The sequence below is a fragment of the Mesoplodon bidens genome (genome assembly GCF_964165515.1).
Source record: "Mesoplodon bidens genome assembly, chromosome: 18".
NCBI lineage: Eukaryota > Metazoa > Chordata > Mammalia > Artiodactyla > Ziphiidae > Mesoplodon > Mesoplodon bidens.
Window position 1 is genome coordinate 48,515,815 of NC_138175.1, and position 12,253 is coordinate 48,528,067.

At 53.8% G+C, this 12,253-nt stretch overlaps 1 protein-coding gene across 2 annotated transcripts; it reads right to left on the bottom strand.

Moving 5' to 3' along the window:
- Positions 1-4,943: 4,943 nt before the first annotated feature.
- Positions 4,944-7,781, bottom strand: SERTAD1 (SERTA domain containing 1). Of its 2 annotated transcripts, none has more exons than XM_081216590.1 (2): positions 7,652-7,781; positions 4,944-5,995 (listed from the first exon to the last, which is right to left on the bottom strand). In XM_081216590.1, exon 2 carries the CDS (start codon positions 5,993-5,995, stop codon positions 5,279-5,281), a length of 717 nt encoding a protein of 238 aa, XP_081072716.1. In that variant the 5' UTR covers positions 7,652-7,781; the 3' UTR covers positions 4,944-5,278. The 2 variants fall into 2 exon arrangements, with proteins under 2 accessions (XP_081072716.1, XP_081072717.1); XM_081216591.1 differs by lacking the exon at positions 7,652-7,781 and adding an exon at positions 7,267-7,331.
- Positions 7,782-12,253: the final 4,472 nt, after the last annotated feature.

A 12,253-nucleotide genomic window follows, 5' to 3' on the forward strand; every position in this document is an offset into this window, starting at 1 on the left:
GTGCTCTGAGAAAAGGATCCAGGTCTGTAAGAGGGGTCTGGCACTCTGATACTATCAGGAATGGCATGGAGGGCTTCTTGGAGGAGGTAACATTTGAGCTGGCACCTGAAGGATACATAGGAGTTCATGCCAAGCTGCAGGTGGTGGATAAATGAGAGTGGGTTTCAGGTAGAGGAAACAGCCCGTGCAAAGGGCCCCTTTGAGAAACTGGTGAATGTGAGAGTGAGGGGAAGATGAGGGGAGGGCCAGCAGGGCCACGAGGAGGGGCTGCGACTTTGTTCTGAGGGCCCTGGGTACCTACAGGAGGGACAAAGGGTGGAGGGTGGAAGGAATCTGATGACAGACCAGGCTAGAGCTGGGAAGAAAATTCACCCCTTGTTGCTCAGGGTCAGACAGACAAGGAGGCTGGTACAGGCTATCCTGTCCCTCTCTGGGTCTCAGAGGGCAGATATCCTTGCTTGTTCCCAATCTTAGGGGACAAGCACAGTCTTTTGCCATGAAGTATGATGTTAGCTGCATGTTTTTTGTAGCTGCCCTTTAGCAGGTGAAGGGAGCCTCCTTTCCCAGTTTGCTCTGAGTTTTTTGTGGTGAAAGATATGTCTCTCTCTCTGTCTCTGTCTCTCTATGTGCCCCTCTATGTCTCTGTCCTCATTCCTTATCTCTCTTCGTGTCTCTCTGTGTCTCTCTTTCTCTGTCTCTTGCTTTTCCTCACCCAAGGGGGTGTGGCCAAGGGAAGTTGAATTTAAGGGGTGGCACCAGTGTCCCAGTTCCGGGCAAGGCCACCTCCATAAACACAGGACATCCTGCAGAGCTGGGGAAGGAGGTGGAAGGCTCTCCTCAGGGACCACCCTCTCCCCACCCAGTCTGAGTCAAGCAGGAGCCAGGTCCTACCCAGTGCAGCCCAGGGAAACTGCTGTCTTCCTCACTCCCGTCCTTTAGGCCTGCTCCCACCCCCTGCCCTCTCTACCGAGCTCCAGTCCCAGGGGCCCAGCCACCTGGATGCCTGCCCCTGGGTGTCCTCACAGACCCCTGCACCCACTGTGTCCCTCTCTGGCTTCAGTGTCAACCCCAGACCTGCTCCCCCTCTGGGTCACCATCCCAGGGTCGCCCCACCATCCCCAAGTCCCCTGGCTAGAGCCCTGGGTCTCATCCTAGGCCCCTCCTCTATTGCAGCTCATCACCCCCACAGCCTGTCCTCTCTAGCATCTCTCCCCTCCCCTCCCCTCCCCTCTCCTCTCCAAGGCTTCTCTGTCCCTCCGCGGCCTCCCTCCCCTCTGGACTCCTGGCCCCCAGTCTCACCTCCCACCAATGGCAGCCAGAGAGATCCATTTACTTCCAGATTCCTTTACCCTAGTACCTTCAGAGTAAAGTTCCCCCATCCAGGGCCTTGTGTGCCCTGGTCCCTGCCAACCCCTCCAGCTCCATCACTTACCTTACCACTTTTCCCGTTTCCAATCAAACCCAGCAGCTTACAGATTCCTGAAAAGATTGTAGGGTCCCTCACTTCCTAACCCTTGCACATCCCTCTGCCTAGGACACTCTCCCCTCAGAACAACAGTCCTTTGAGGGCTGTCCCAGCTTACAGATGAGGACCCTGAGGCCCAGAGAAGTCGAGAACCTTGCCTAGGGTCACACAGCCACAGACGGCAAAGCAGAAGTTCAAACACAGGTGGCCTGGCTTTCAACACAGTATGGCTTATTGAGTCAACAATCATTGACTGGACTTCCCTGGTGGCACAGTGGTTAAGAGTCTGCCTGCCAAGGCAGGGGACACGGGTTTGACCCCTGGTTCGGGAAGATCCCACATGTCACGGGGCAACTGAGCCCATGCGCCACAACTACTGAGCCTATGTGCCACAAATACTGAAGCCCGCGTGCTCTAGGGCCCACGTGCCGCAACTACTGAGACCATGTGCTGCAACTACCGAAGGCTGTGTGCCTAAAGCCTGTGCTCTGCAACAAGAGAAGCCACCGCAATGAGGAGCCCGTGCACCTCAACGAAGAGTAGCCCCCGCTCACCACAACTAGAGAAAGCCCACGCACAGCAATGAAGACCCAATGCAGCCAAAATAATCATAATCATCATCATCATTGACTAAGCATCGTTAGATCTCCACACTGGGACTGCAAACCGTAGGTGTCCAGTAAATGCTCATTGAATGAGTGAATGGGACAGGGGCAGAAGGTGAGCCTTGGACGGTCCAGGGTTCAGACCCTCCCCCCCAAGGACTGGGATACATTCTGAGGGTCCCAGAGCAGGGGAGAGATGTGGTCAGATTTGCCTTTTACATAGGGCCAGGCACACAGTAGGGTAGGTACCCATAAATCTTTGCTGAATGAGGGAAGCGAAGGAGGGGAGGGAGAAGGAGACCAAGGACAGCTCTCCCAGGTGCTGGAGGAAAGAAGAGTATGCGTGTGATGGGGGTCCCTGTGAATGCCCATGGAGGGGAGCTGGCCTGGGGAGTGTCGTGGTGGGAGCACACAGAGGCTCTGTGAAAAGCAGCCCCAGCTCCAGGGCTGGTGGCTCCATTAGGAATGGTGTGGGCCCTGGAATCTGCTGGCCGAGGTAGCGTGGCCTCCTGGGGTTGAGCCTGAGGGCGGAGGGGCACACCAGAGCCAGGGAGCTGCACAATCGTCCAGGGGTCAGACATGGGGAGAGTAGGGCAGGTCTTCAGGCACAAGCTGTCATAAACCGAGGGCACCAGGGAGATGGGACCAGGGCTGATCTAGCCCATATGCTGCTTTTGTGCAAAAGGCACACCCCTTCCCCAAGGCACTTGACCTCCATCTGCTGCGAAACTGCCTTAATAAATATGTAAATGCATGGTGTGTGAGACGTGTGGTAGCCCCTTAAATATGGAGCCTATGTGCAGTGCACAACCAGAGAAACTGTACACAGAGACTCTGCCGAGAGGGGAGCAACGCTTGCCAAACAGGCACAGGGGCAGATGGGACCATCGTTGACAGATGGGTAGGCTGTCTGCATCAATAGGTATCACAGGGACTTTCCTGGTGGCGCAAGTGGTTAAGAATCTGCCTGCCAGTGCAGGGGACACAGGATAGAGCCCTGGTCCGGGAAGATCCCACATGCCACAGAACAACTAAGCCCGTGTGCCACCCCTACTGAGCCTGCGCTCTAGAGCCCTCAAGCCACAACAACTGAGCCCGCAATGCCACAACTACTGAAGCCCATGCGCCTAGAGCCTGGGCTCCGCAACAAGAGAAGCCACCGCAATGAGAAGCCTGCGCACCCCGATGACGAGTAGCCCCCGCTCGCCGCAACTAGAGAAAGCTTGTGCGCCACAAGAAAGACCCAACACGCAGCCAAAAATTAAAAAATAGAAGTAGGTATCACAGATTATCCCCCAGTTTGGCATCCAGAGACATCAGAAATAGGTCCTCAGGGTGTTGTAAACAGAACGCATTGCTGACCCCACACTGGGGACTCCCTTGACCACTGGTCAGGTCTCCAGGGAATCTAGGGCAGTGGCAGGACAGACCCCCAGACTGGGCACCAGGGGGCATTGCTGAGCTCAGCCTAAACTTCCAAGGTCTGGGTCTGGGTAAAAACCGAGTTTGAGTCCCATTGCCCAGGGCTGGAGTCACCAGGTGCTGGAGTCAGGCACCCGGAAGACCCTCAGCCTGGGCACCAGCTCCCTTTGGGCCATTTCCACTCCCCACCCGGGGCCATCCCATCCACTTCCAGAAATGGGCACGACTTCCTCCGCTCCTCCAGGAAGCTCCACTCTGCCCGCCCCTTCCAGGCCCGAGCGGCCGGCCGAAGCAGCCTGCCTCTCTCCCCTCCCCTGTCCCCCCTCCCTTCCCCACCCCCCCGTTTCCACCCCAGCTTCAGCCTCCCTGAAGCTTCCGGCCAGAGTGGAGGCACCCGGGCCCCACGATTTTAGTGTCCCTTAGCCGGGGCTTCCCACATTCGAAGTGCAGCCAGCCCCTCAGGTCACCGTCCGACCCTCTGCCCCTCCCCCCAGCCCACCTCCACCCTCCCCAGGTGCAGCTTTCATCGTGCCCCTCCCCCCGTCCCGTACCCCGGGCGCTGCCCTGCCCCCACGGCCGCCAGGAAGGACGCTGCCTGGGTCCCGTGCCAGGCCTCTGAGTGTGCGGCCCCTCCCAGCGGGGCCAGGAATGCGGCTGGACGGCGGGGGCGGCGCAGACACCCGGCGCTCAGGCCAACCCTATCACACAGGCTGTCAGGCAGGTGGCCCCAGCTCGCTGGGGCCCGAGTTTCTTCTAGAAGGAAAGCAGGATCGCCTGCCGTTCTGTCAAGCCACCACACTTGGTGACTTTATTTCGGAATCAGCTTCCAAGCTGCCTTATCCCTTGCCCAAAGAGAGATTTGAGACCCAGAGTGGATTTTATTTAAAACTTGCTGGAGTCTCCCTTTCTTTCAGTGTTTTCCTGGAGAGCTGGCTCTCAGCGCTCCAAGGACAGGCTCCATCCAGCCTTCAGCTTTGTGCTTTTATTTCTGGCTCATTCTGAAAGCTCCCATCTGCCCCCACCCCAGCCCCCAAGACACACAGGTAGACTCCAGGCAAGGACTAGATTTCCTTTTTAAATAGTGGCCTGGGGCTCCTCCTCCACCACCATGTACACACACAGCCACATCAGGGAGACCTGGCTGAGTATATTCCAGGAGTTTTCCAGAGGGCCAGTTACCAGACCTAACTGGTCTGCTTCTCAGACCAAAAAGCAGTGAAATTTGAAACCTATCTCCTCAAGTGATGACTTTTTTTTTGGTGATGACTTCTTGGAGCCTCAGTTTTCTCATCTGTAAAATGGGGCTAATAATATGCCCATCTTGTTATGAGGATTAAATCAATTAACACATGTCAAGTGCTTAGAACTGTGCTGGGTGTCCACGGCTCAATAAATGTTAGAGGTCATTTTATCACCCTCGCCTTAGCCCAGAAATAAAGCAATACACAGACTTAAGACTTCCCACAACTGGCTTTAATTTCAAAAAAACTGGTTGGGGTCTTTTCCCACATCAGGGAAAGAGTATACCAAGCTGTGCCTCCAGGGATTCAGCACTGGGCCTGGTCCAATCACATTCCAGCCACCAGGCCCTGTCATTTCATCACAAGGGCCAATTCCAGACTCCCCCGATCAGCCAGACCAGAGGACGGAGGTGAAGTTGCCCAGGACTGGATTCTTTCTCTCCAAAGCCCCTCTCTAGGGAAGCCAGCTGTGTCTTTCAAAGGAGAGTTGGTCCAGCCACCAGGCTCAGTTTGGACACCAGATCAACATCCCAGCTCTGGGGGAGTCAGCGCCCTGGCCCTGGTGGCCGCTCCAGTGCCTGTGTGCCCACCAGCACGTCCATGAGGTAGTCCAGTTCGGCCTCATCCAGCTCTGGAGCTTCCTCCTTGCCTGGCCCATCCTCAGGGCTGGATTTGTGGCCCTCAGAGGCTGGTGCCCAAAGTTCACTGTCATACATGGATGTGTCAATGTCCTCAAACAGGCCCTCAAGCCCATCGTCCAGCAGACATCCAGTGGCTGGGCCAAGCAGGTCCAAGGCACCCAAGCTGGGTGGGGCTCCCCCAGTGGGGCGGCCTGGTGGCCCCTCATCTACCAGGGGCTGGGGAGCCTGGCTCAGGCCCTCAATATGGCTGAGGTCCTCCAGAAGGCTGGCCATGGAGGCTGAGAGGGCGGCATCAGAGCTGGCCAGCAGGCTGTCAGCTATGCCTGGGGCTGTAGGCGGGCTGGGCACAGGTGGCAGGGCAGCTGTGGGTGCCATGGACGCCTGAATTCGCCGCAGTGTGTTCACTACCAGCACCAGGTGCCGCAGGTCCGGTTCACTCTGCCGCAGGCTGTGGTGGAGCTTGAGCACCGAAAGGTCAAAGAGGGAACTGGAGGCCACGGCTGGGGGTGCCTGTGCCACTGCTGGATGGCCAGGATCCAGCCACCAGGTGTCAACTGCCAGGGCTTCTTTCCCCTCCTCCTCCTCCTCCCGCTTTCGCTTCAGGCCCTTGCTCAGCATCATCTGTAGGGAGGGAAGAGTCATTCAGTTATGGAAAGCCAATGTGAAGTTCGGACCACTGCTGTCCGTGTGATCTTGGGCAAATCACTTAACCTCTCTGAGCCTAGGCTTTCTTAGGGAAACTTTAAGACATGAATGATAATTGTATCTATTTCCTAGAGTTGTTTTAAGGAATAAATGAGATACAAAAAGCACTTAGAACAGTGCCTGGTACATAGCAATTACTCCTGTGAATAAGTACTACTAATAATAACTATTATTATTTATTTCTTCAATGAACCATGTGAAATGTCCAATATTCAACCTTTTTTTTTTTTTACCCACAAAAGCAACTGTTTCACATGGGTTAATCAAATATTTATTGTCTACTAATAGTATTCTCAATAAATAAATAGACAAATACAGGAAATGTACAGATGGTGCTAGGAAGATACTAAAAGGTTCTGGAGAGTGGTCAAGGAAGGCTCCCCTGAGGAGGTGACAATTGAAATGAGCCCTCAAGTATGAGAAGGAATAAAGAACAACAAAGGCAAAGAAAGACCTAGAGGCTGGATGAATTTGAACTGAAAAAAGACTGTGGTCAGTGCACAGAGAGACAGGGGCTGGGGCTTGGGGCAGGCAACCCAGCCTACCCTGGGGAGACTAGGCAGAGGCAAGGAGCTTGGATTTTTATTATGAGTGTGGTGGGAAGTCACTGAATGGTTTTGAGCAGGGAGAGTGGTATTGTGGACTGATTAAGTTTCCAGAAGATCCCCTTGGCTGCTAAGAGGAAGGGGTAGGGCGACGGAGAGGGGTTGGGGGGGCGGCGGGGAGGGTGTCCCTGAGATCCATTCGAAGGCTACTGCACTCTTTGGGGTCGGCAAAGATAGGTGACTTGGGAGTATAAGGCGGTAGTGGACATGGAAGGAAGTTGGTCGATTCAGGATTTATTTGGGAGACAGAGTGGACAGAGCTTGCCGGAAAATCCTGATGGGCACGGGGTTCACGGAGAGAAGTTTGAGGACCCACACTTTCCCCGGGGTGGGTGCCCCTGAGCCAACCTGCTTTTTTAAGCCAGGCAGCCTGCAGGGTACAGTATCCAGATCCTTGCCCAGCAGAACTTTAAGAGTGACCCCTCACACTACTCAAAACTGGGTCCTTGCCTCCTTCCCAGCAGACCCGAGCATCCGGAACCGCAGGAATTCAGCCCCCACCCCCGACTCCGCCCCCCCCGGTCCCGGCGCCCCCTAGCGGCACTAGGCCGGCTTTCCCCCGGGTATTCCGGTTCCCCATACCCCGGGACCCTTTACGCTGCCCCGCGGGACGCGGTCTTTCCTGCTTGCCACCCGGGACCTTGCGTGCCTGGATCCCCGGAGAGCTGTTCTGCCCTCTCGGCCTCCGCTCGCTTCCGGAAGGCAGTGGAGGCTACTCCTCCAGAAGCGGCGGCGGCGGGGGCGGGTGAGTCACGCAGCCGGAGCCAGGGAGCCGGCGCCTCCGCCCCCTTCCCGGGCTGCGGCGTGATTCACCCGGCCTGGCCGGGGCGGGCGGCACAGAGAGGCCCGTGCGTCTCGATCCCGGGCAGCCCTGGCGCGCACCTGCCGGACCCGGGGATCGAACCTGCCAAATGACCCCGCGGCCAGTACCCCTTCTTTCCCAGGCCTCTTCCCTTCATTTACATACCCAGCTCAGCAGCTGCCAATCAGAACGAAGAGGGAGCCACCCGCAGCCAATCAGGAAGCGGTGGCGGCAGCATTGCTCGCCCGGTCCCCTTCAGCAACCGGCGCCTGAGTTGAGAGACGCAGTTCTGACTCCGGCTCACGACTCCAGGCTACTGACTTCCCTTAGCTACCGCCCACTCCCGTGGCAACCCCGCCCTTCATCCAGGGATTGGTCCTAGACGGTGATGGGCGGAGCCTGTAGGGGGCGGGTTCGAAGAGGGAGGAAGTTGGCTTCAGGGCGCATGTCCCGGCAGCTGCGTGAGGGGAGGGGGGAAGGTAGGGTGGCTCTTTGCCCTGTGGGACAGTGGCGGGGTGGGGCTTTTGTCTCCTAAGGTGCGGGCCCCTCACACCTGCCCACTCACCTGCCAAACCCAGTAACTGAGCTTCTTTCGCACCCAGCCCCAACAGGGGTCTACACTCTAGGCTAGCTAGGCCTGGGTTCAAATTCGGACTCACACTCACTCGGTGTGTGACCTTGGTCTCTGAGCCTACAAAGTCTGTTAAATGGGGGTCTTCTTGCCTACCTCTCGAGAGTTAGGAAAATTAAAATAAGGTAGTACATATAAGAGCACTATATCAGCAAATGCTGGGTAGTTGTATTCAATCGTGGTTACAGGCTGGAGTGGGAGGGTGGGGGTGGGATGCCACTGGAATCCCACCCTGGGGTCCATTTCCTAAGTAGCTGTTTGACTTTGGGCAAGTGCTTTAGTGCCTTAGGAGGGTCTCAGTTTCCTCACTTTTAAAATAAGAGAAATAGCGTCTGGCTCGGAGGATTGTTTTGAGGATTAAATAAAACAATTCCTGCAAAATGCTCAGAGTGGTGTGTAACGTGTCCTTTTTTTCAGTAGTAATAGCTGTTGTGGTAATAGCACAGGTGCTTAGTTCAAGTGAGACATTCAGGGTGGGGTGCAAGTAGGCAGGAGTTTAATACTTGTCAGATAAACCGACAATGGGACTTAACCTTCTTCAAGTAGCTCATTTGCTAACTCCTCCTATGGGAAGAACTGTTTGTGAATAAAACTCCTGACCCAAGTAAGATATCAAAAATGCTAACTAGGGCTTCCCTGGTGGCACAGTGGTTAAGAATCCGCCTGCCAATGCAGGGGACATGGGTTCGAGCCCTGGTCCGGGAAGATCCCACGTGCCGCGGAGCAACTAAGCCCGCGAGCCACAACTACTGAACCCGAGTGCCACAACTACTGAAGCCCGCGCGCCTAGAGCATGTGCTCCGCAACAAGAGAAGCCACCCAATGAGAAGCCCGCAGACCGCAACAAAGAGTAGCCCCTGCTCGCTGCAACTAGAGAAAAGCCCGCACGCATCAACAAAGACCCAAGGCAGCCAAAAATAAAAATAAATTAATTAATTTTTAAAAATGCTAACTAGACTGGTTGATTCAGGCAGCCGTTATCAATGGATTCTCACTCCTTAGGGTAAAAGTTTAGGGGGGAACAGGATCTTGACAGCTTCCAAGGAATCATCCCACAGATTCCTTGCTAACTGCAAAGGGGGAAATATCCTTTTATGTTGTGGAGGTGTGATGCTCAACACCTTAACCATGTAATGAAACTTTGTATCCACAGCAGTGTCACCTGATGTGATGCGTTAGGAAGTACACAACATTCCTTGTGGAGTCTCCCTGTTAAATTTCCTAAACTGAGTCTCATCAAGTGTCTAGACCCAACCTCCAGCTTATATGGGGAACAGAGAGTGACAAACACAAACAGGGACTTCCCTGGTGGTCCAAAGGTTAAGACTCCGCGCTTCCATTGCAGGGGGCACGGGTTCAATCCCTGGTCAGGGAATTAAGATCCCGCATGCTGTGGGGCACAGACAAATTAAAAAAAAAAAGTTTAAATATAATTATACAAGGAGAGTAAAAAAAAAAAAAACTCAGCTAAAGAGTACCTGCCACATAGGGTTTCTGCAAGAGTTGAATTCGCATGTACAAAATTAAACACAAATACAATCAGACAAAAACAGAATATGGGACATCTACAGCACAACTGGGTTGTTCTACCAAAAATTCAATTTCAAGAAATCACAAGAAGGGATTGGTGGGGTTGAGGGGGAGTAAGTTTCAGAATAAAAGATACTATATAATTTCTTTATTACAACCAAATAGGCATGTGAACCTGCATTAGATTCTGGTTTTGATTTGGGCGTAAAAACTTCTATAAAAGACATTCTTGAGAAAACTGGGGAAATTTGAAGATTAGATGATATTAGGGAATTCTTAATTCTCTTAGATGTGAAAAAGGATTGTGGTTTGTAGGCAAGTGTCCTTACTCTTAAGAGATGTCTGCTGAGCTATTAATTAGGGGTAGAATGTCAAAATGTCAGCAATTTACTCTCCAATGGTTCAGCAAAAGAAAAAATGTACATACCCATCTGCAGGAAAGGAAACTTAAAATGTTGAAAATTAAATCTAGGTGGGAGGGTATTCAAGTGCTCAGAAGACATACTTTTTTTTTTTGTATCATTTCTCTGTGCTTGAAATTTTTCATAATAAAAAAAGGGTAAAATGCTAATCTGCTAGGCAAATTCACATAATTTCCCTCACAACCTATCTTTTTGGCCTGGGAAAAAGGAGACTCAGAGTCTCCAAGTGGGTCTTTCCAGGTCATAAAGGGAAGAAGAGCTCACAGGAGTCTGAGGAGTTTAACGTGTTTATTGAGCATCTACTATGTTGTGGGCACTGTTGTAGACAATGGGGCTACAGCTCTGGAATCGCCTCACAGAGCCTCTCTTCTCATGGATGAGGGGATGGATGGGGTGGAAAAAGAAATATGAAAACAAATAAATTGTGTGCCAGGCACTGTTCTAGGCACTGAAGTTATGGCAATAAAATTATAAACAAAAATCCCTGATATGAGGAGGTGGACAATAATAAACTTAATAAAGCAATTACTTAGTATCTTAGAAGGTGACAAGTGAAAAGGAAAAGCAGAGCAGGACGAGAGTAATGAAAAGGTGTGCAGTTTGGACAGGCAGCTGGTGGTGGCGGAGGGGTTTCCGAAGAGGTGACATCGAGTAGAGACTTGAAGTGGGAGAGGTAGTAAAGCTCTGGAAGAAGAGTGTTCCAGCCAGAGGAAAGGGCCAGTGCAAAGGCCCTGGGCTGAGAGGTGCTGTCTCTGCTGCCAGGGAAGAGGTCAGAGAAGTTTTCAGGCCCTTTAGAGCAGGGGTCCCCAACTTACAGGCCGCGGACCGGTCCTGGTCCCCCGCCTGTTAGGGACCGGGCCGCACAGCAGGAGGTGAGTGGCGGGAGGGCGAGCAACAGAAGCTTCATCTGCCGCTGCCCGTCGCTCCCCATCGCTCGCATTACCGCCTGAACCATCCCTACACACACACACGTCTGTGGAAAAATTGCCTTCCACGAAACCGGTCCCTAGTGCCAAAAAGGTTGGGGACCGCTGCTGAGAGCACTCTTTGGACCTTTGTTTTCCATTCTGAGTGGGATGAGAAGACCCTGGAAGATGAATAAATGAGGAAGATACTTTCTGCTTCTGTTCAGTGACTTGGAGAATACAAATAGGACGGGGTAACAGAGAGGCCGGGAGAGAGGTGCCTGTAGCCAGGGTGGTCCGGGAGAGTCTCCCAGAGAGGTGACATTGGAGCTGAGACCAGAAAGTGAAAAAGGAGCCAGGAGTTCAAAGGGCTGGGGGAAGGGAAAAGGAGAGAGCCCGGACCTTGGGAAATGAAACCAGAAGCGAAGCCACTGGCCAGGCAGCCCTGGGGCGGAGCCTCCGCCAGCTGGGGAGGGAGAGGGGTTCGGGGGAGTGCCCCGCCCCCCGCCGGCCGCCCCACCTGGCCCCTGGGGAGAGAGGAGGCGCCGGCGGGGCTCCCGGGCATCCAGCTCGGGGCGGAGAGTGGGCAGGTGGGAGGGACCGAGGTGGCCGAGGCCCATCCCCCACCGCGGGGCCGGGCGGGGGAGGGCAGCTTGGGGAAGGCGGACTCTGCCCTCAGGGACCCATTTCCCTCTGCAGGGCCAGCCTTTCCACTTATCTTGCCAGTTTCTTGACGGCTGGAGCTGGACCTCTCTGAGCCTCAGTGTGATGATCTAGAAAGTTGGGGTGCTCCTCATTCTGGATTCACTGTGGTCCTAACAAGCTCCATGATTCCTCTTCACTCCTGTATCTTTAGGGCAAAGGGAAGTCCATGTAAAAGTGAGTCAGATCTCCTTCCTCCACTGCTCAATGCCATCCCATGCCTTCCATCTCACTCAGGGTTCAGGGTAAAGCTCAAATACTCCCTACGGGACTCCACAAGACTCTACATGATTTGCCCCCCTCAACTCTTTCTCATCTCATCTCCTAGTACTCTCCCCCTTGTTCCCTCTACTCCAGCCACACAGACCTCCAAATGGTCCTTCAAACACTCCACTCATGCTCTGACCACAGGGCCTTTGCACTGTCTTCCTGCCACCAGGATTGTTTCTCCACAGATTCACATGGCTCACTTCTCACCTCCTTCAGGTCTTTCTCAAATGTCATCCTGTCAGTGAGGCCTTCTCTTGCCATCCCATCTAAATAGCAATACCCCCATCACTCTCCTGCCTTTTCTCCA